Genomic DNA, 23,985 nt, shown 5'->3' with positions numbered 1-23,985 from the left:
TCCCGGTCAGCTGAGCGGCGCTTCCACTGTAGGAGTGCACTGACCACCAGGGGGCAGCTCCTGCATTGAGTGTCTGGCCCCTGGTGGTCAGTGCGTGTCATAGAGACTGGTCGACCGGTTGTCCTGGTCGTTCCACCATTTTGTTGCTGGGCATATATATATATATGAATTTTAGGTGATTATGATGGGTTAAATTCATCCTTGATAAAAATGTACCATTTTAGTGGGTGATGATGGTAATAAGGGATAGGGGTAGGGCCGACTCATGTATGGAAGCAGAGGATATATGAAAAGTCTCTGTACCTCCCTCTCAGTTTTGTTTAAACCTAAAATTGCTCTAAAGAAAGATATATAAATAGCTGTATCAACATACCAAGTTTATAAGGACAAAGTAACATCAATGGAGCAGGAATCTTTTGGCAGTGGTAAATGATGCTTTAAGTATAATGCCACTACAGGGATAGTAAGGCTAAAGGCAGTATTCTCTTGTCTCAATCAAAACAGTATTTTAAAATTCTGCTGGGGGAGGGAAGGTGTTGGATATGCATATTATACAACTTGAATTTACTGATTTACTGAATTAAAACATGTCACTACTTTCCAGCCACTAAATACTTAATGTTTGAGAAAAAGCAACAATAGCTTTCCAATCTTTCAGCCTATTACTTCCTTTACATTTAATGTTTAAACATTCATAATGTAAATATTACGTTTTATCTTCATTCCATCTTCAAAATAAGGCAAGAGGCCTTATTTAAAGATAAGAAAACAAGTTTAGAAAAATGAAGTGACTTCCTACAGGTCACACATTGAGTAAGCTAGGGACATTAGTTTGTTCTTTTTAATACATAAGAAATCTATAATAAGATATACTGGCTGGGAGCAAAGACTGAAGACAACTAGAAGGAAGCGAAGTGCTGCAGAAGGGTATAAAATAGAGGTGGCGGAGACGGGAGACGGGAGGGAGCCGAGGCGGCAGACGAGGGAACAAAGCCCTATTCTTGCAGGAATCTTCTTGCAACGGACCTCTAGTCTATCTATATATATAAAAGCCCAAAGACCAGAACAGTGAAAGGACCAGAAAAACCAGAACGACAGGTGGCTATGACGCACACTGCAGCAGCCAACCAGCCTGATCTGGGCCCCACCCATGGCCCTGGCCCCTGGCGGGTCTCCCCCACCCCAATCAGGGGCGGGGCTGGCTGGACCCCACCCATGCACAAATTCATGCACTGGGCTTCTAGTAATAAATAAAAACATACTTAAAAAACAACAACACAGAACTTGTTCATAAGAGTGCTCTAAAAAAAAAAAAAAAAAGGAATCCTATTTAATAATAGACAAACATGGTAATTAACCATACCTCTGCTACGCTTCCCATTGGCTAATCAGAATGACATGCAAATTAACTGCCAACTAAGATGGCAGCCAGCAGCCACGCAGCTGAAGAGAACATGAGGCTTGGTTGCCCCGGTGATGGAGGAAGCCAAGGTTCCCCACCTGCCGCGGCCCAGTTCTGAGCTCCGGATGCAACAATGTTGCAATTATAGAAGCTAAACAAACCCCACATACCTGCTTTCAGCCAGCCGGCCTTGGAGCTGGAGCCGCAACAAAGTTTCAAAGGTAAATAAATCCCAGAAGAAAAAAAGGAGAGACTGGGAGCTTCAGTTGCAGGCTTGGCCTGCCTGAAAACAGCCCTCAGCCCTTCATCCAGACTGGCCAGGCACCCCAGTGGGGACCCCAACCCTGAAGGGGGTGCAGGCAGCCTGAAAACAGCCATCAGCCCCATACCCAGGCTGGCCAGGCACTCAAGCGGGACCCCCACCCTGATCCGGGACACCATCCAGGACAAACCAGCTGGCCCCCACCCGTGCACCAGGCCTCTATCCTATATAGTAAAAGGGTAATATGCAAACTGACTCTAATAGCAGAAAGACTGGGAATGACTGGTCACTATGACACACACTGACCACCAGGGGGTAGACGCTCAATGCAGGAGCTGCCCTCTGGTGGTCATTGCGCTCTCACATGGGGAGCTCTGCTCAGCCACAAGCCAGTACAGTGGTGGTGGTGGGAGCCTCTCCTGCCTCCTCAGCAGCGCTAAGGATGTCCGACTGCAGCTTAGGTCTGCTCCCCGCTGGCAAGTAGACATCCCCCGAGGACTGCCGGGCTGCCAGAGGAATGTCTGATTGCCAGCTTAGGTCCAATTTGCTGGGGAGCAGGCCGAGGGGTCCCAGACTGAGAGGGCACAGGCCTGGCTGAGGGACCCCGCACCCCCGAGTGCACACATTTTTGTGCACCAGGCCTCTAGTCTATAATAAAAGCATACAGTGGGGCCTTGACTTATGAGTGTCCCTACTAATGAGTTTTTCAAGATATGAGCCGTCTCTCGGCCGATTTTTTGCTTTGAGTTGTGAGCTAAAATTTGGGTTACGAGCCAGCTTCAGATACCCCACCACTAGTTGGCACAGTGAACGTCACAGTGAACGCCACATCAGCCCAGCATCACGTGTCTCACTCGTTCACTTTAAGATTTGACATACAAGTAATTTGAGTTACGAGCTCCGTCATGGAACGAACTAAACTCGTAAGTCAAGGCCCCACTGTAATACGCTAATTAGACCAGACAACTGAATAACCTTCCAGATGTCATTCAGGACGTCCTTCTGGACGAACCCACAGCAGCAGGGGCCAAGGCATAGGCAGTTAGGGGAATCAGGCAGGCAGGCAAGCAGTTAGAGGCGATTAGGCAAAATGGTTAAGGGCGATCAGGTAGGCAGGTGAGCAGTTAGGGGCATCAGGCAGAGTTGTTAGGGGCAATCAGGCATAGGCAATTAGGGGCGATCAGGCAGGCAGGCAGAGGCATTAGGGGCGATCAGGCAGGCGAGTGGTTAAGAGCCAGCAGTCCCGGATTGTGAGAGGGATGTCCGACGGCCGGTTATCCCCCGAGGGGTCCCGGATGGCGAGAGGGTGCAGGCGGGGCTGAGGGACACCACCTTCCGTGCACAAATTTCGTGCACCGGGACTCTAGTATATTTATAATATATTTTTATTGATTTCAGAGAGGAAGGAAGAAGAGAGATAGAAACATCAATAATGAGAGACAATCATTGATCAGCTGCCTCCTCTGCACACCCCACACTGGGGATCAAGCCCAAAATTCGGGCATATACCCTGACCGAGTATCAAACCGTGACCTCCTGGTGGATAGGTGGACGCTCAACCACTGAGCTACTACGACTGGGCAAGAAATGTATTTTTTAAATGCCTCCCCATTTGTTTTGTAATGAGTGGTTTTCTCTCGGTGCATGCTTTCTATCACTGGGGTTGGGTATGGCAATTTCCAGTTGTAGACACTATTTCTCCTAGGAAATAAAAATATAAGCATATATAGATGACTTAGGTTCAGAACTAGGAGACTACTAAAAAATTATGATTACCAGTATGTTAGAATATAATAAATCATAAAAAGTAATTCCAAAGGTAAGTATCTTATCTCATGAAATGAAGATATTCATGTATTAAAAATATTTCAAAGACCATGTTAATGTTCCCCTTTTGAAAAAGCTATTATGTGTATTGTATGTGGTATAAATATATGGAAAAAGAAAACTTATCTTTTGTTCAAGAAATCTCAGGGGATTTTTCGTTCTTTTCCTTAATGGACCTATATCTGTGTGTGTGTGTGTGTGTGTGTGCGTGTTTCCTGCTATATGATATAGCTCCCTTTCCTAAAAGAGAAACAACAACCTTGGTTATAAAAAATCAAATGTAAGTAGTAATGGTAAGTGGAGTCTGAGCAAAATTATAATTGTGTGATCTCACACAAGTTACTTAATTTCTCTGGGTCTCAGTTTCTTCCTCTAAAAAATGGAAATGGTAACTCCCACATACACGCCATAGAGATCTAAAAATTAAATGAATAAACAATATACTTATTTATAGTAAACATGCAGTAAAAGCTGATTATTATATTACGAAAGTAACTATTTCACCCGAGAAATAAAAAAAGCAAAGTGTTTCTTCAGTCTTGCACAACATTCATTTTTTGGCATACATCATCTGGTTGCCAAACACAAAAATTACATTATAACCAGTTTTAATTTAATTTAAGAAACAAAGCATTTAAGACAGCTTTTACTTAAGAATAGTTTTTGTTTCCTTGTCATAACCATAGAGAATCTTGCATACTACATATCACTTTCATCATCCATTATTATAATACAAAATCTATATACTTATATTACAACTTAGTGGCTCAGCATAATCCAAATTATTCAGTTGGTATATAAAATTTGAAAACTCTTACTGTAGCATAAATGCTATTTTCTCATCTTTAGCAATCAATGATCACGCATTCTTTGTATTTGTAGGAAAAAAATGTTAATTCTAGTTTGGAATATAAAGACTTAAATATTATTAATATATAACTAATATCACAAGAACAAAGACTCACGGTTCTCAAAAAAATTGGAGCACCTTTTTAAAAAATGTATTAAGTAAGAATTTAATTATACTGTTTTAGAAGCAAGGGGTGTCTACTCTTACGGAGATTATGAGCTAAAGGCTGTGGTGTAAAAAACAAAAGTTTTTAAGCTAAAACCCAATGACCAGCAACTTCAAGAAGGCAATGTTTTGACCTGGGGGTGTGGGTGGGGATAGGGGCTAGAAAGAGGGGGGTAATGGGGAATAAAATGGGAGATATATCTGTAATACTATCAACAACAACAAATACTGAAAAAGAAGGCAATGGTTCTTGCTAACAAAAACATACTTCAAAAAGCTTCCAGAAACTATAAAATGTAATATTAATATACCAGAAAAATTTATGGAATTTCTGCCAGACATAGGCACTATCTAAACAATGCTTTAAGGGCTAATATATAATTCCTCATTGTTAGATCAAGAATAAACAGGTCATAATTGAATCATTACATTCAGATGTCAATGATATCAACTTTTAGCACATATCTGAATGACACTGTTAAGGTTATTAAAAGCCCAGAATTTCAAAAGCAACATAAAAAGTCCTCTAGGAAATGACATCATTTGTCTCCTAATACATCCTATGATGTAATAAGAAGGATACATTAGTCCTGTCCTATGTAGAATTCCAGAGAAAAATGTTTTACTAGCGTCTGACTAGGAATTAGACAATAAATTTAGAAATGTTCAGGGGGGAAAAAGGGGGCTTAAAATCTTCTGAAGATATATCATGAAAACACAAACAAAAAGTTAGGAAACTATTCTAAATTAAAGAAGACCAAAGAGACATAACAAGTAATGTAATTAATGATCCTTGACTGGATCCTAAACTGAAAAAAATTAAAGTTTTAAGAAGAGATTATTATTGGGACAATGGAGGGAATTTGAATATACACAGAATCTTACATAATAAAAGCCTAATATGCAAATTGACTGAACAGTGGAACAACAGGTGGAACGACTGGTCGCTATGATGCACACTGACCACCAGGGGGCAGATGCTCAATGCAGGAGCTGCCTCCAGCCCACAGGTCCCAGGCTAGCCAAGGCAGGTGCCAGCAGGAGCCCCTGACCATCCCACCGGTTGCCCTATATATAAGTCCTGATCGCCAGCCAGGCCTAGGGACCCTACCCATGCACGAATTTTGTGCATCGGGTCTCTAGTATTAGATAATGTAATTTTATCAAAGTTAAATTTCCTGAAGGTGATATTTACATGGTGATGTGGAGAAAATTTCCTTGTTCTTGGGTAATATAAGCTAAAAGATTTAGAAGTGAAGTGCCATGTTATCTATAATTTACTCCCCAACTGAGAAAAGTTGAAGAAATGTGGCAACAAGTAAATAGTGAATCTAGGTGAAAGGTATATATGGATGCTTAACCATATTGTTCTTGCAACATTTCTGAAAGTTCAAAACTTTTTCCAAATTTAAAAAAAAAAGGTTATTTTAAAAAAGAAATAATCCTTTATAAAAGCAAGAAAATAAATTGACTAGGGAATTATGGGATGATTATTTCAGATTTGTGGTCATATATTTAAAGTGAAATACACAGTTTTTGTTTTTCTACAACCATGATCCACTTTTTGGTCCAACCACAGAGTAGGCAGGGAGTTAGTTTAACCAAAGTTGAAGTTTTGCCAAATGAAAAGCATGGTACGGGTTGAAGAGGTATGCAAAAGAGTGAACATAAAAATGGATTTGGAAATATAGCCAATTCTTCAAAACATCAAGTGGAAGTGATAAAGTTTAGATTAACAGGATTTATTTCTTTAAAAACATATATTTACTTTAGTAATAACACCCAGATTCATTCATTCAGCTCACCTCAATTATTTCATCATCATTGGTGTTGGAGCAACACACAATTTTTAGACCTATATTTAAAAAACCTCATTGGCATTTTCCCTAACTCAGTTTTATAAGAAATATAACCTGAAAGCTTTAGAGACAGTCTCTATTTCTTCATAATTCATTTGCAATAGTGGGGGCATTCCAGATTAACTATATTTACATGCAAATATAAATTGTGGAAAACAGAGGTGAAAAAAAAATTCCTCACGTATCTGGAACTTGGTCATCTGATCACCTAATCTAACATAACAGCTTGTGTGTGTGTGTGTGGGGGGGATTTAAGAGAAATAAAAAGGTTAAAAAATAGCCAAAAAGATGTCACAAAGTCCTTGCACTAAAATATTATTTCATTTATAGGAGCACCACTTCCTGTTTTTTTTCCAGATTCCATTTAATCTAATCAAATGCACAACTTAAGGGAATTCTGCCATGTTTTCCTAAATTGCAGCAGATAAGAAGTTACAAGTTGGAAAAGCAAAATATTGTCAGCAGGAGATACAGTGACAAAAAGCCCAAAATTGAAAAAGTATAAAATGAAGAAAAAAATTTAGAAAATCTCTAACATAGGAATACCTAAATGGATTCTGAAGTTAGCACACGTTTAGAACCAGAGAAAACTCTCATTAAAATACTACTCTAAAGGAAGAAACGCTACCAAACTCTTTCTATTAGGTATTACCCTGATACTATGGCCCAAAAGAAAGACACCAAAAGAAAACTAAAGACCTATATCCCATATGAATACAGATGCAAAAATCTTCAACAAAATACTAACAAACTGAATCCAATAGCATATTAATAGGATTATACACCATGATCAAGTGGGATTTATCCCAGGAATGCAAGGGTGGTTCAACATAAGAAAAAAAAAATCAATGTAACACATTACAGAATGAAAGAAAAAAAATCACATGATCATTTCAGTTGACACAGAAAAATCATTTAACAGAATCCAACACCCTTTCATAATAAAAAATACTCAACAAACTAGAAGTTGACTTATTTTAGAAACAGGGCCACTTCGATATAATTAGTTAAGCTAAGACAGTGGTTCCCAAACTTATTTGGCCTACCGCCCCCTTTCCAGAAAAAATATTACTCAGCGCCCCCTGGAAATTAATTTTTTTTAAATTTTAATAGCAATTAAACAGAAAGATATATGTATTAATGTTTCTACCTTTTTCATAAAATATAGTAAAGAAAGGTGTAAATTAGAAACATTGAAGTTTGAAATTATGAAACTATTTATTGAACTCAGAATAGAAAGGTAATACAAAAAAAGTTAAAACAAATGCACCTGTGGCCATCACCGCCCCCTGGATCGCTACCGCCCCCACTTTGGGAATCACTGAGCTAACATGACGTTATACAGGTGTAAGGTGAGTTCTTAACTCAATGACTGGTATACTTGTAAGACAGAGACACACAGGAAGAGCAGAGCCTAAGAGGCAGAGATTGGAGTATCACAGCTGACAGAAGCAAGGAAGAGGCAAGGAAGGATTCTACCAGTCTCCAAGAAAGTGTGACTCAGCTGGCACCTTGATTTCACACTTCTAGCCTCCAGACTGTAAGTGAATAAATTTTGGTTGGTTTAAGCTTCTCAGTTTGTGGGACTTTGTTATGGCAGCCCCAGGAAACTAACACAGAAGGGAATTTCTTCAACATACTAAAGAATATCTATGAAAAACTCAAAGGTAACATATGGTGAAAGAATCAAAGCTTTCCTCTAAAATAAAGACCAGGGGTCCTCAAACTTTTTAAACAGGGGGCCAGTTCACTGTCCCTCTGACCGTTGGAGGGCCGGACTATAGTTTAAAAAAACAACTATGAACAAATTCCTATGCACACTGCACATATTTTGAAATAAAAAAACAAAACGGGAACAAATACAATATTTGTATTTGCATGTGGCCCGCGGGCCGTAGTTTGAGGACCCCTGAAAAGACTAAGCTAAGGATGCCTGCTTTTACTATAGCTATTGCTGCAGAAAAAATTGCAAAAGTGTTAGAGCAAATAGGCAAGAAAAAGAAATAAAAGGAAGAAGTAATACTATCTCTCTTCATAGAGGACATGACCTTAAATCCCAAAGAATACACACACAAAATAGAGCTATAAAAACTTTTAACCAAGGTGCAGGCTAAAAGATCTTAACACAAAAATTAGTTCTATATGCCAGCAACAAAAATTGCAAAAATGAAATTAAGAAAAAAAATTTATATGGTAACAGGAGAAGATTTGACTTTGAGTGGCGGGCACACAGTGCAATATACAGATCTTCTGACATGGAAACCCACACCTGAAACCTATATGGTCATATTAACCAATGTCACCCCAATAAATTTAATTAATAATAAAAAACCTAAAAAAAAATTTGTTTACAACATAATTCAAAAGAATACTAAAAACCTAGGGAAAACTTAACCAAGGAGATGCAAGACTTGTAAAATGAGAACTATAAAACAGTAATGAGAAAAACTAAAGTATACCTAAATAAATGGAAAGGCCTCCAGTGGTCATGAACTGGAAGGCTTAATACTGTTACGATGGCAATATTACCAATAATCTCTATCAAAAGAGATAGGATCGCTAAAATTAAATCACACAATCACACAGAATATAACAAGTGTTGGCAAGAATGTGGACAAATATGAATTCTTGTACACTGCTGATAAAAATGTAATATGGTGCATCCACTGTAGGAAACAATTTGACAGTGCCTCAACAAGTTAAACATAGAGTTACTATGTTTAACATAGAGTTAAACACAGAGTTACCCACCATTCCACTCCTAGGTTATGTACCTAAAAGAATTGAAAACAAGTACTCAAACTGATTTATTTCGCTCAGCATAATGCTCTCCAGGTAAACTGATGAACAAAAACAGGTCCAGAGACAGAGAAGCATTGATCAGACCATCAAATCTCAGAGGGAAGGCAGGGGAGGGTGGTGGGGGAGGGGGAGAGATCAACCAAAGGACTTGTATGCATGCATATAAGCATAACCAATGGCCAGACACTAGGGAAGGTGAGGGCACGAGCAGGGGGATAGGGGGACAATGGAGGGATAAGATCACATGTGTAATACCTTAATCAATAAAGAAAAAAACAACAACAGGTACTCAAATATTTGTACATGAAATTCATAGCAGCATTTTTCACAATAGCCAAAAGGTGGAAACAAACTAAATGTCTACCCACTGATAATGAATACATAACAAGTGGTATATGTCCACACAATGACACATGCTACAAGATAAATGAACCTCAAAAACATGTGAAATGACAGAAGCCAGACAAAAGGTCACATATGGTATGATTCCATTTATATGAAATATCTAGAATAAGTAAATCCATGGAAACATAAAGCAGGTTGGTGGCTACAAGAGACTGAGGCAAGAGGGGACTAGAGAAGAGTAACTGCACAATGGGTACAGAGTTTTATTTGGGGTGATGAAAATCTCTGGAATTAGATGTGGTAGTTGTACAATACTGTACATGCACTACACACCAGTTAATTGTTGTATATTTTAAAATAGTTACTTTTATGTCATACTAGAGGCCCAGTGCATGAATTCGTGCATAGGTAAAGTCCAGCTGCCCTGGCCCTAATCAGGGCGGATTGGGGATGGGCCTGTCGGGAGAAGGAGACGGCAGGAGGTTGGCTGACTGACTGCCCCAATTGGGGCCCAATCAGGACTGGGCCGACTGCGGGAAGGGATCGCAGGCGATCAGGGTGGGAGAGCCAATTGGGGGCAGGGCGGCTGTGGGGAGGGGCTGTGGGCCGGCGGCCCCGTCCCAGAATGGGGAGGGGGGGGTCCGATCGGGGGCCAGTGGCCTGGGGGAGGGGCCATGGGTGGTTGGCTGGCTGGCCCTGCCCCTGATCAGAGTGTGGAGGGGGGTGATCGGGAGCGGAGATGGTGGGGGAGGGGCTTCGGGAGGTTGGCCAGCCAGTCCCACCCCCGGATGGGCTGGTTCTCTGGCCGCAGTGGGCATCATAAAACTGGTCATTCTGGTCGTTACGGCGTTCTGGTTGCTGGTTTTTATATATATACTAGAGGCCCGGTGCACAAAAATTTATGCACTCAGAGGGCAGGGGGGTGTCCCTCGGCCCAGCCTGTGCCCTCTCGCAGTCTGGGACCCCTCGGGAGATAACGACCTGCTGGCTTAGGCCTGCTCCCGGGTGGCAGAGGCAGGCCCAATCCCTAGGTGCAGCCCCTGGTGGGCTCAGAGCAGGGCCCATTGGGGAGTTGGGGCACTGCCCCCTGTCATGCACAGAGCAGGGCGGATTGGGACGTTGCGATGCCACCCTCAGTCACGGCCAGGGTAGGGCTAATTGGGGGTTGGGGCACAGCCCCCTGTAACACTCAAGGCAGGAACGATGGGGAGGTTGCGGTGCCACCCCGTCACCCACAGAGCAGGGCCCATCAGGGGGGTTGGGGCTCCGTACCCTGTCACGCACAGAGCAGGGCCCATCAGGAGGTTGAGGAGCTCCCACCGTCACTCACAGAGTAGGGCTGATAGGGGAGTTGGGGCACTGCCCCGTCACACACAGAGCAGGGCGGAACAGGGGGTTGGGGCGCAGCACACTGTCACACTCAGGGCAGGGCCGATGGGGAGGTTATGGCTCTACACCGTCACACACAGAGCAGGGCCCGTGGGGGGTGGGGGGGTTGGGGCGCCGCACCCTGTCACACACAGAGCAGGGCCGATCAGGGGGTTGGGGCGCCACACACTGTCACACACAGAGCCGCAGGGCGATCAGGGGTTTGGGGAGCTCCCCCCTATCAGGCACAGAGCAGGGCTGACCAGGGGGTTGGGGCGCCTTCCTTTCACGAACAGAGCAGGGCGGATAGGGAGGTTGTGGCCCTGCCCCCTGTCACACACAGAGCCGCAGGGCAATCAGGGGGTTGGGCGCTGCCCCGTCACACTGATCCCGGTGCCTGGAGGCCTCACGGCTCCGCTGATCCTGGTGCTGGGAGGCATATTACCCTTTTACTATATAGGATAGAGGCCTGGTGCATGGGTGGGGATCAGCTGGTTTGCCCTGAAGGGTGTCCTGGATCAGGGTGGGGGTCCCCACTGGGGTGCCTGGCCAGCCTGGGTGAGGGGATGATGGCTGTTTGCAGCTGGTCACACACCCTTCAGGGTGGGGGTCCCCACTGGGGTGCCTGGCCAGTCTGGGTGAGGGGCTGAGGGCTGTTTGCAGGGTGGTGGGTGACTGAAGCTCCCAACTGCTCCTTTTTTTCTTTTTTCTTTTTTATTCTGGGCCAGCTTTAGCTCTGGCTCCAGCTCTGAGGCCTCTGCTGCTGAAAGCAGGTATCTGGTTTGTTTGGGTTCTATAATAGAAACTCTGTATCAACTCCAGCTCTGAGATCCTGGCGGGCTGAAAGCAAGTTTCTGGGGTTTTGTTTAGCTTCTATATTGTAACAATGTTTCAAACTGCAGGCTCAGAGGCCGGCAAGGCAGGCGGGGAACATTGTAGTCCTCCATCACTGAAGCAAGCAAGCCTCATGTTAACTTCAAGCTGCCTGGCTGCCGGCCGCCATCTTGGCTGGCAGTTAATTTGCATATTGTCCTGATTAGCCAATGGGTAGGGTAGCGGACGTATGCTAATTACCATGTTTCTCTTTTATTAGATAGGATATAGACTAGAGGCCCACTGCACAAAATTCATGCATGGCAGGGATTCCCTCAGCCCAGCCTGCACCCTCTCCAATAGGGGACCCCTCAGGGATCGGGCCTAAACCGGCAATCGGACATCCCTCTCGCAATCTGGGACCTAACCGCTCACTTGCCTGCCTGCCTGATTGCCCCTAACCTCTCTGCCTGCCTGCCTGATCGCCGCTAACTGCTCCCCTGCCAGCCTGATCGCCCCCAACTGCTCTCCCCTGCTAGCCTGGTTGCTCCTAACTACTCCCCACCCCCCTCCGGCATGGTTGCCCACAACTGCCCCGCCGGCCTGGTCGCCCCTAACTGGTCTCCCCTGCCGGCCTGATCACTCCTAACTGCCCTCCCCTGCCAGCCTCATCACCCCCAATGGCCCCCCACCTGCTGGCCTGGTCGCCCCTAACTGTTCTCCCCTGCCGGCATGGTCGCCCCCAACTGCCCTCTCCTGCTGGCCTGAATGCCCCTAACTGCCTCTGCCTCCACCACCATGGCTTTGTCCAGAAGGAAGTCGGACATCCAGAAGATGGCCGGTTGACCCGGTCTAATTAGCATATTACCCTTTTATTAGTATAGATAAATTATATAGGATAGGATTGCTTAAATGGGGTAGAGGGAGCCTTTTTCAGTAGGAGGAGATGCTCTTTGCAGACAAAAATACATAATCCCTATATCTGGACTGATAGCCAGCCATATGCACTATACTGCCAAACCAGTTATTAAAAAATTGAACTGCTTTCTTACACCTTACACCAAACAGCTGTTGCCCTTAAAACCCCTCCTCAGCCCCCAACTTAGGTTCTGCCTTTACAGTTCACCCAGATTTGTTTTTGATTGGTCAGTTTCTATGCCAGTCAGCGTCAAAAGCTCCGCCTCCTAGGCAGCCATGGGCTCTTCTGGGAAATCCAGAATGGCCCGCTGACAGCTGTCTCTCTTTCTAGGCCTATCTCAGGGCCTGATTAACAGCCTCCACAGAAGGCTGATAACATGCTTCTTTCTTATTAAAAACCAAAGGCCCAGTGCACAAATTCATGCACCAGTGGCGTCCCTTGGCCTGGCCTGCAGGATCGGGCCGAAACCTGCTCTCCGACATCCCCTGAGGGGTCCCGGATTGAGAGGGCTCAGGCCAGGCCAAGGGACCGCACTGGTGCACGATTGCGGCTGGGGAGGGATGCGGGAGATTGGCCAGCTGGGGAGGGACCATAGGAGGGCTCCAGAGCGTGTCTGGCCCTTCTCGCTCATTCCCAATCAGCTGGACCTCAGCAGCAAGCTAACCTACTAGTCGGAGCTTCTGCCCTCTGGTGGTCAGTGCGTGTTATAGCAATTGGTGCGTCTTAACCCTTTTCGGTCCAACATGGAGGCTGACTTAACAAACCAGGCGCTAGGAGCAGGTCCAACGTCGAGCTGAGGTCTAGAGAGATAGATAACTTCACCATTGAATCCTGTCAATTAATTTGGACCACACTGTTTGAATCCCAAAAATAAAATTGGACCGCAAAGGGTTAAGATTTAACATGCACATAACAGAAATCCATTATGAAATGGCAAATCTGCTTTTCATACTATAAATTCTATTTTCATCAATGATAAATACCTACAGTCACCCTAATATAGCAATCTGAGAGGCATTTTTGAGTCCTCTTTTAACCCCTATCTATCAGATTTATCATCCTAATTCTTGAGAGAAGCCTTTTGTCCTTATGCTTTTCAGTCTCTCTCCTCTGCACTACCCCTTTTTGCCTACTTTGAATTTATAATAATATTTCCAGGGCTATTTCGCAACAGGAATAACTTAACACAACTTATTATATAATACCTATTATAAAAACTGCTGTAGATCTGACTCTATCATTAAGGATTAACTGCTATGGCAATTGCCCTACTATAGAAAAAAACTAAAACCTAGAAAGTTGTATGAAACAGCTTTCAGACAAAGGCAGCTCAAAACTGCGATCAGTGAGGAAAAAGAATTAAATAAGTTAAACTGTCTGAATGTCCCAAATTAATGTCTGGAGACAATTTTTTGATAGTAGTGCAGAGAGGTAGAATCCCACCAGAGGTAGAATGGCCTATCAGAGTTGAGAAGATGTAAAAAGGAGTTCAGAAATAATAAGACTAGAATTTGAAGGGTACAGTACTAAAAAAGAGGAAGAGATATATGGAGAAAGAGCCTCAGAGATGTTCAGAAAAGTCCCCAGAGCATTTGGTTGAATACTGCACATGTATGAAAGAAAACTTCTTTAGGCCAGGGACTAAGAATAGTTCAAGTTCTAGTCTCAAAAGATTTTTTAATACGCAGAGCACATTGGGTCAAGTCTTCATGCCACATTGTAGGTCTAAATAAATATTAGGCTAAAAGTTGCTCTGGATCCACCCCCTGAAAAACTAGCAAGCCTAGAAAGGATCAAATTGCTTCACATAATATTTAACACATGACAAAACAAACCCAATACTTGAAACAGACCCAGAAACGAAATATGACAGAATTAGTAACACAGGATCTTAAAACAGCTATTATAAATTGTTTTAGTATACTCAAAGATGTAAAGGAAAATATCAACACAATGGGTAGAAAAATGAAACACATAAAAAGAAACTTAAATGAAACATCTAAATTTGAACCAAAAAAAAAAAAATCAGTGAACTACAACATATACCAATAGATATATAGCTTAATCAAAATGAACAATGAGCCCCTGGCTGGGTGGCTCAGTTGGTTGGAGCATTGTCCCGTACACCAAAAAGGCTGCAGGTTTGATTCCTGGTTGGGATGCATATAGGAGGCAATAGATCTCGATCTCTCTCTCTGTCTCTCTCTCACAAATCAGTAAACATATCCTCGGGTGAGGATTAAAAACAAAGAAATAGAAAAAAATAAACACAATGAACACAGCCTCGGTGAGTGTGGGAAAATTTCAAGATGTCTAAAACACATGTAATTGAAGTCCAGAAGCAGAAGCATGGGAAAAAGAACAGTGAAGAATCCAAATTTGAAAATTATAAACCAAGAGATCTAAGAAACTCCAGAAACCTCAAGCAGAAGTTTTTGTTTGTTTGTTTGTTTTGAATAGCATGCATTGTTATTTTTTAACTAAAATTGCTGAAAACCAAAGAGAATAATATTAAGAGTAGCTGGGAATTGAGGGAGAAAGGAGAACATATCACATACAGGATCACAAATAAGACTAACAAGCAGACTATTTGTTAGATATCATGCAGAAGACAAGAGTCTTTACAAAGCTGAATGGAAAAAAAACACAGTTTTAAAAATTCATCAGCATAGAACTATATTTCCAGAAGAATAAAGTTGGAAGACTCAATACTTCTTGATTTCAAAACTTACTACAAAGCTACAGTAATGCTATAGAGTGCTACCAGCATAAATGGATAGGCATACAGATCAATTAAATGTAAGTCCAGACACATTCATGATCATGGTCAACCGATTTTCAAAAAGAATGCCAAGGGAATTAAATAAGGTACTTGGACAATGTATATCTACATGCGAAAGAATCAAGCTGAAAACGTTCCCTGAACCACCTATAAAAAATTAACTCAAAATGGATAAATAGATCTCACTGTAAAAGCTAACATAAAACTTAGAAGAATATTCTATATAATGAAAACCTAATATGCTAAGTGTCCAACCGTTCGACCAGTTGCTATGACGTGCACTGACCACCAGGGGACAGATGCTCCAGAGGGTAGGTTAGCTTGCTGCTGGGGTCTGGCAGATCGGGACTGGGCGAGATGGGCCGGACACACCCTGGAGCCCTCCTGTGGTCCCTCCCCAGCCTGGCCTGCACCCTCTCTCAATCTGGGATCCCTCAGGGGATGTTGGAGAGCCCATTTCGGCCTAATCCCCGCAGGCCAGGCCAAGGGACCCCACTGGTGCACGAATCAGTGGCAAACCTTCTTAGATATGTTACCATGCACAATGTCAAAATTTTTAAAAAATGAACTGAGTGTCAAAATTTATAACTTTTGTGCTTGAAACGATACCATCAAGGAATTTTGAAAGACAGCCCACAGATGGGAAAAATTTTGCAAACTAAACAGGAAGACAAACAGCTCAATTTAAAAATAGGTGAAGGATCTGAATAGGTATTTCTCCAAAGAAAATATACAATAGCTAATAAGCACCTGAAAATATGCTCATATCATTTGTCATCAGGGGAAATGCAAATCAAAATTATATGAGATACCACTTCACACCTGCTCAGAATGGCTATAATCTAAAAAGAGGAAAATAAGTTTAGGTGAGGATATGAAGAAACTGGACATCTTGAATACTGTTGGTGGGAATGTAAAATAATGCAGCCACTTTGTAAGACAGACTGGTCCTCCTCAAAAGATTAAATAAAGAGTTACCATATGATTTACTCAAGAGAAGTAAAAAACACATCCATTCAAAAACTTGTATAGGACTATTCACAGCAGCACTATTATCAATAGCCAGAAAATGGAAACAACCCTAAATGTCCATTAATGAAAAAATTGTTAGCAATAAAAATGAAATACTGACAGATGCTATAATATGGAATATATAATATGAACCTTGAAAACATGTTAACTGAAAGAAGGCAGTCACAAAAGATCAGAACAGGTAAATCTATAGAGTCAGAAAGTTAAGGGTGGGTTGGTGGGTGTGAGGAATAGGGAGTGATTACTTAATGGTTATGGGGTTTCTTTTTGGGATGATAAAAATGTTCTAAAATTGATTGTGCTGATGGCTACATAACTGTGAATACACCACTGGACTGTACACTTTAAGTCAGGGCTGGGGAACCGTTTTCTTCCAAGGGCCATTTGGATATTTATAACATCATCAGTAGGCCTTACAAAAATTATCAACTTAAAAATTAGCCTGCTATCTTTAGTCAAACATTTAATTAACCCACCCCTAATGCCTTGGCAGGGCCAGATCAAAGGATTTCTTGGGCCTTATATGGCCCAAGGGCCGGGCATTCCCCAACTCTGCTAAACAGATGAATTGTAGAGTATGTGAATTATATTCAATAAAGTTGTTACAAAGACTTATAACCTAAGAAACTATCTTTCAAAAATGAGGATAATTAGCTATTGAAAGCAAAAATTATAAACATGCATGTACTGTGATGTTTAAAACATTGTAGAATTAATTAAAATGTATAACAATAAAACAAGAGATAGGAGGGTTAAATATACTGTTACAATGTTCTTAAACTACACATTATGGTAATGTAATATTATTTGAAGACTAGAAACCCGTTGCACGAAGATTCACGCAATAGGCCTTCCTTCCCCTGGCCGCGGGCACCAATTTTCCTCCGGCACCCGGGACCCAAGCCTTTGGTATGTCTGCAGCGAGACTTGGCTTTTCCATTGCAGCCGCAGCAGAGGAGCCAAGCTTCTTCAGTATTCACTCTGGCCGGAGCCTTTAGTCTTCGATCCGCACCTGCGTATGCAAATTAACCACCATCTTTGTTGGGTTAATTTGCATAGTCGCTCTGATTGGCTGCTGGGTGTAGCAGAGTGACACCAATTTGCATGTTTCTCTTTTATTAGATTAGTGTATATGAACTGTGACTGAATATATTTCAAAACTTAAGAGTATGCCGAAACCGGTTTGACTCAGTAGATAGAGCGTCGGCCTGCGGACTGAAAGGTCCCAGGTTCGATTCCGGTCAAGGGCATATACCTGGGTTGCGGGCACATCCCCAGTAGGAGGTGTGCAGGAGGCAGCTGATCGATGTTTCTCTCTCATCGATGTTTCTAACTCTCTATCTCTCTCTGTTCCTCTCTGTAAAAAATCAATAAAAATATATTTTAAAAAAAACCCTTAAGAGTAGCACTAAAAATGTGAGATAGATAATAATAATCTGATATTGGAGTTAAAATAGAAAACTTAAGAGTATGCCGAAACCGGTTTGACTCAGTGGATAGAGCGTCGGCCTGTGGACTGAAAGGTCCCAGGTTCGATTCCGGTCAAGGGCATATACCTGGGTTGCGGGCACATCCCCAGTAGGTGTGCAGGAGGCAGCTGATCGATGTTTCTCTCTCATCCTCTGTTCCTCTCTGTAAAAAATCAATAAAAATATATTAAAAAAAAAAAAACCCTTAAGAGTAGCACTAAAAATGTGAGATAGATAATAATAATCTGATATTGGAGTTAAAATAGAGTTAAAGATATCCAATTAATCCAAAAGAAGGCAGGAAAAGAAGAAAAAGGGAATGAACACATGGGACAAATAGAAAAAAAGAAGATGGGAGATTTAAAATCAATTATACTGATAACTACATTAAAAACTAATGAATGACATAATAAACACTCCAATAAAAACAAGTTGATTGTCAGACCAATGAAATATCCTATCTAATAAAAGACAAAAAGGGTAATTGACTGCACCTTTGCTATGCTTCCCATTGGCTAATCAGGGCGATATGCAAATTAACCGCCAACAAAGATGGAGGCTAATTTGCATACTGCAGACAGATCCCACTGCAGGACCTGCCTGGGGCTGGAGGCAGCGCAACCCCCAGCCACTGGCCGCCCCAGCTGAGATCCTGGCCTGCCATGTAGGGGGCGTGGCTGGCGGCAGCGTGATCCCAAGTGGCCACCCACCCCAGTGCAAGATCCAGGCCGGCCATGGGCGGGGCGGGTGGCAGCGCGATCCTGGGAAGCCACCCACCCCATGACAGGGTGAGGCTGGCAGCCCCGGCCCCCCCCCAACGGGGGTAGGAGCCCCGGGCGCAGGCGGCTCCTCAGAAGTGACACCGGAGCTGCGAGCCCCAGGTGCACAGCCAGGAGACCCGAACCTGCCTACTTGAGCATCAGGCTTATGCTTATTGGAACTAGGCACCAATACATTAGAGAAGTTATTTGAAAACAAACAACAAAGAAGAAAATAGGTGTCGACCCCAGAACTATGTCCCCACAGGAAGTGGGTGACAGCCAAGAGGAGCGCAGGGCTGATACGCTGCAGGTGGCGAGGACCAACACAGAGCTGAGGGAAGCAGCCGGTGCAAAGGGCCCACTGCCGGGAGCAGGAAGCGCAGACACAGGAAGCGACCAGTGCTTTCAGGGGGGTTTGAGGGGCTGGGGCCTAAGGGAGAAATGATTTTAGAGGAAGCGCAGCAGCTTGCGGGTACAGGAGGCCTGGCTCCCAGGTCCAAAATCAGAAAAACAGCTCAGAAAGGAAACATGAAGAAAGCCCCGGAAGTACCCAAAGGAAAGAAAGGTCTGGGCGTCTCTACAGAAGAGCAAAAGGGCACGGGACACAGCAAGACGGGTGGCTCTGGAAGCGAAAAGGAGCATCAGGAAAGCTGCGAGCACAGCGGAGGGCGGGAGACTCAGCTGTGAGGCGGGCTGGTGCGGGGTTGGGGGTGGGTCTGAGGAAGTGGAGGCCCAGGGCCAGGACCAGACGGCTCCTCAGGAAGAAACATGCCCCCCCCACATCAGCCAAAGGCGAACAGAGACCAGGAGTGAGCGGCAAGTCCCGGACGAAAAGTGGAGGAGGACAGCGGGGCACCCGGCAGCAGGTTTGCAGGAAGGAGACAGCCGCGCCGGGGTCCTGTCTCCTGGGGGCGCTCCAGCGCCACGAGCTTAGACTCGGACAACACAAGCAAGCACCCCAGGCTTTAAGGCCTCACTGGGTGCTTGAGCTATTCTTTTCAGCCAAGTTGGGCTCCTGGGGAGCAGGGCCGGCTGTGTGAGGGGCAGTGGACACACATGCAACTCGCTCACTCTCTCCCTGGAAAATCCAGGGCGCCCTCGGCTCCTGCAACGTGCGGAATTAGAAATCGAACCGTTTATTGTCTCCTAACTTTTCTCTGGTTTCTTTGGTCACTCACTGTGGCAGCCCCCACTGTTCTGAGTGGGCCCTCGGGGCTCCTCAGCCAGACCACAAATCCCCAAACACTCGCTTTCAGAAAGCCAGGCTTCTCTCAACGCACCCCACAACCTAAAAGGATGCCCCTCCGTGAGAAGCTCGGAGGAGCACCGAGCTGGGAAAGGGCAGCTGGTGTGTAGCGGGGTCCCTGGGACCCAAAAAGGTGCAGGAAAAAAAAAATTTTTTTTTAAACACATTTCAATTTCAAGAAGTAAAAACAAAACCAAGAAAGAACAACTACGCTTTCGGAGCCTGAACATCCACAGGGACCTCAGCGCAATCCCGAGTCGCCACCCGCCCCCCCCAGCGTGGGATCTGGGCCTGCCATCTGCGATGGGGGGGGGGGGGGCGGGGGCAGACACTGCGGATTGGGCGTGCCATCTGCCACCAAGGGAGCGGGCCTAAGCCAGCAGTTGGTTATCTCCTGAGGGGTCCCAGACTGTGAGAGGGCACAGGTTGGGTTGAGGGACCCGCCCCCGCACACATTTTTGTGCACAGGGCTTCTAGTTGTTTACAAGAAACCACATTAAATATAAAGATACAGAAAGGTTGAAAGTAGAAGGATAGAAAAGATATACCAATAAATACTACTAAAGAGAAAATACCATTGACTATTTTAATATTAGACAAAGTAGACTCCAGAACAAAGAATATTACAAAGCATAAAGAGAATGCTTCATAATAGGTCAGTTCACAAAGAAGACATAATCATAAAAGCATGTGCAACTAAAACAATTTCAAAACACATGAAGCAAAACTTAACAGAATTTAAAGGAGGAACAAATTTACAATCATGACTCCAGATTTCAGTAATACTATTTAAGTAATTAAAAAAGTCAACAAGAAAATCAGTAAGGCTATATGACTTGACCAAGACTCTCTTTTTTTATCCTCACCCAAGAATGTGTTTTCATATGTTTTAGAGAGAGAGGAAGAGCAAAATGAACATTGATGTGAGAGAAAAACATTGATTAGCAACTGGGTATTAAACCCACAACCTGGGTATGTGCCCTGACCAGGAACTGAACCCATCACTTTTCTGTGTACTGACAACCTGTGAGCCACACTGGCCAGTAAGCTTGATTTTTTCTAGATAGAATATGGGTATCCAGTTTTGTGGGTTTTTTTTGTTTAGGACTTTTTAAATTGATTTTTAAAGAGAGAAGGAAAAGGGAGAGAGAGAGAGAGAACCATCAATGTAAGAACAGAACAGTGATCAAACATTCTTTTTTTTTTTTTTTTAAATATATTTTATTGATTTTTTACAGAGAGGAAGGGAGAGAGATAGAGTTAGAAACATCGATGAGAGAGAAACATCGATCAGCTGCCTCCTGCACATCTCCTACTGGGGACGTGCCTGCAACCCAGGTATATGCCCTTGACCGGAATCGAACCTGGGACCTTTCAGTCCGCAGGCCGACGCTCTATCCACTGAGCCAAACCGGTTTCGGCTAAACATTCTTAATTATTATTAATTTTTAACGGAAAAATTCATGTGTAAAATAAGTAAGAAAAATCAATAGTGTTACTTTAAAATATTAAAAACTTTCAAATTATAGATTTAAATCATAACTACCTATGAATAAATAGCACGATTTAACAATCAAGTTATTCTAAATTCCAGAATAAGGTGAGTTTATTAACATTTTAGCATTCGACTTAGCCATTTATTAAAAAGAAGTCCAACAAAAACATTACTGGCCAATAACAAAACTTCTTTCAGATGTCAGATGGTTATATCTAGAGTTAATACTCAAGACAATCCTAATAATGAGAACTATACACCTCTTTCAAAACTTAGCTTTAATGAATCATGAGCATTTTAAAAAACTGTTGGTGCAGCAAAGGTGGAAATTTAAATCAAACCTCTTTCAATGATGGGGGGGAATGAGGACACATTTGTAAGTCCTTAACTAATAAAGAATTTAAAGATTTAAAAAAAATAAAATAAAACAAAACAAAACAAAAAAACCCCTTTCAATGATATTTATATCCTACCTGTATCTTCAATGAATTCCACACATTTTTCAACAAATAGTGGTATGGGCTTCTCAGCTGTAACCAGATCCTGGAGGGGCATCCCAAAGTAATTACTTTCCCAATTCCTACGTGTTGGTGGATTGAAGTTCTTAGTTTTCTTCTTCTGCTGTAAGAAAACATATTCAAGTTAAAACCATTAAAATTTCCTTTAGAATAACATTAGTATTAAGCAATGTAAATACACATTTTGTATCAAAAGAAATATTTAAAAGCCACATCCAGCCCTAGCCAGTTTGGCTCAGTGGATAGAGAGCTTCAGCCCTCAGATATTCGAAGGGTCCCAGCTCCGATTCAGGTCAAGGGCACATAGCTTGGTTGTAGGCTGGTGGGAACACGTGTGGGAGGCAACCAATTGATGTGATTCTCTCACATCCATGTTTCTGTGTTTCTCCCTGTCCCTTCCACTCACTCTTTCTAACAATCCATGGAAATATCCTCAGGTGAGGATTAACAACAACAACAAAATAAAAGCAGTGAAAAATAAATGAATAAATTAAAGCCACATCCAACCATGCCCATCAAAATGGTACTCATTAAATAAATTCTGCTAAAAGCAGCAACTTAAGCAATGGTGAGATAAAAGTAAACAGAAAAAATAGGTGAGTAGAAAAAAAAATGTTTCCTTTGAAAACAATGGAAAACTGGATAGGTAGGGAGATTAGAAAAAATCATTTTTCAATGCCAACACAAAGGAGAAACTAGGATTAAGCAATGCTCAATTCAGTTTAGGGGTGGTCTGTTAATTTTATTTGGTCTTTAGACATGTCATGTGAGGTTTTGGGGCATGGCTGTACTTGTAAGAATGTAACTTTAATTACCAATTATACAGTGAACGAACCTATGTAACTCCATAAATTTTTAGTGCCATCATTTGTCCCTTCTTTTCCCATTTGCCCCAACCAAAAATCGAACCACAACCTCCTGGTTCATAGGTCAATGCTCAACCACTAAGCCACACTACCAGGGCTATCCTATCTAATAATAGACAAAGATCCAAATTGACCATACCTTCGCTACACCCATCATTGGCTAATCAGAGCGATATGCAAATTAACCGCCAACAAAGATGGTGGTAAATTTGCATATGTAGGCGCAAAGTGGTGGAGCGAAGACTGAAGGCGGCTCCAGCTTGAAGGCGGCTCCAGCTTGAAGGCGGCTCCAGCTGAAGCAGTGAGGGCTTTGAAGGTGGCTCCAGCCGGAGTGGCATTGGTTTTCCTCCGGCACCCGGGACCCAGGCCTATTGCATGAATCTTTTCATGCAACAGGCCTCTCATTTCTTTATATTTTTTAAATATGTTTTGACTGATTTTAGAGAGGAAGGGAGAGGGAGAAAAACATGATCAGCTGCCTACTGCAGACGCCTTACTGGGGATTGAGCCCACTACCTGGGCATGTGCCCCAAGCAACCTTTGTGCATAGGATGACGTTCAACCAACTGAGCCAAGAAATAGAGTCAGGGTCTGACTCTATTTCTTAAAGATAATTTGCACAATAAACAAGGCATTTTCACAATAAAAAAAATTAAGGAAGTCACAGAGTTTTAACTTCAATCTAGCATTGGGAGAAAGTAGGTTTTAACCCAGGGAGAGAACATCTCAAAAACTTAAGGAAGTATTGTCTGGAATTCCACCACTGAGGAAATTGAGTCAGTCTTTTTGGAGCAGGGTATAGTAACCATCTCCACAGATGATTCTATTATGCACTCCCAACTGAGAATCTCTAAAATATAGAAAGAAGAGGAAGTTTTCAGTAACTTATACATATTAGAGCACCTTTATTGACAGCCATTATTGCTTTTTAGTCTAATTTTATCTACAAATTTTTATTTTTTCTGGTATAAATACCCAACGTATTCATATTTGTCAAAAATATCATTACTGATTTACGAACAAGATAAAAACATGTAATTTCTTGCCCCAGGCCGGCCCACCTCAGGGGGCACATGGGGCGGAGGGGCTGGGCCGGGGCTGCGGCTAAGTTTGGGGCTGGGGTTGGTGATGCTGTGGCTGGGCCGGCTTGCCAGGCTTGGGCGGAGGCCGAGGGATGGCGAATGTGCGGGTGGCCATGAGGGTG

The 23,985-nt window shown here is 43.0% G+C and overlaps 1 protein-coding gene across 1 annotated transcript in view; it reads right to left on the bottom strand.

Moving 5' to 3' along the window:
* The window catches only part of ARHGAP5 (Rho GTPase activating protein 5), a 131,371-nt gene that overhangs the window by 27,684 nt on the left and 79,702 nt on the right, over positions 1-23,985 (bottom strand). The window contains exon 4 of the mRNA XM_081089834.1: positions 21,871-22,018. Within this exon, the coding sequence (XP_080945960.1) occupies positions 21,871-22,018 (148 nt within the window). The remainder of the gene's footprint in view (positions 1-21,870; positions 22,019-23,985) is intronic.

This window comes from Myotis nattereri (genome assembly GCF_964212035.1).
Source record: "Myotis nattereri genome assembly, chromosome: 1".
Classification (NCBI taxonomy): Eukaryota; Metazoa; Chordata; class Mammalia; order Chiroptera; family Vespertilionidae; genus Myotis; species Myotis nattereri.
Note: the sequence above shows the minus strand (reverse complement) of the source record. Positions and strands in the feature narration are given on the sequence as shown.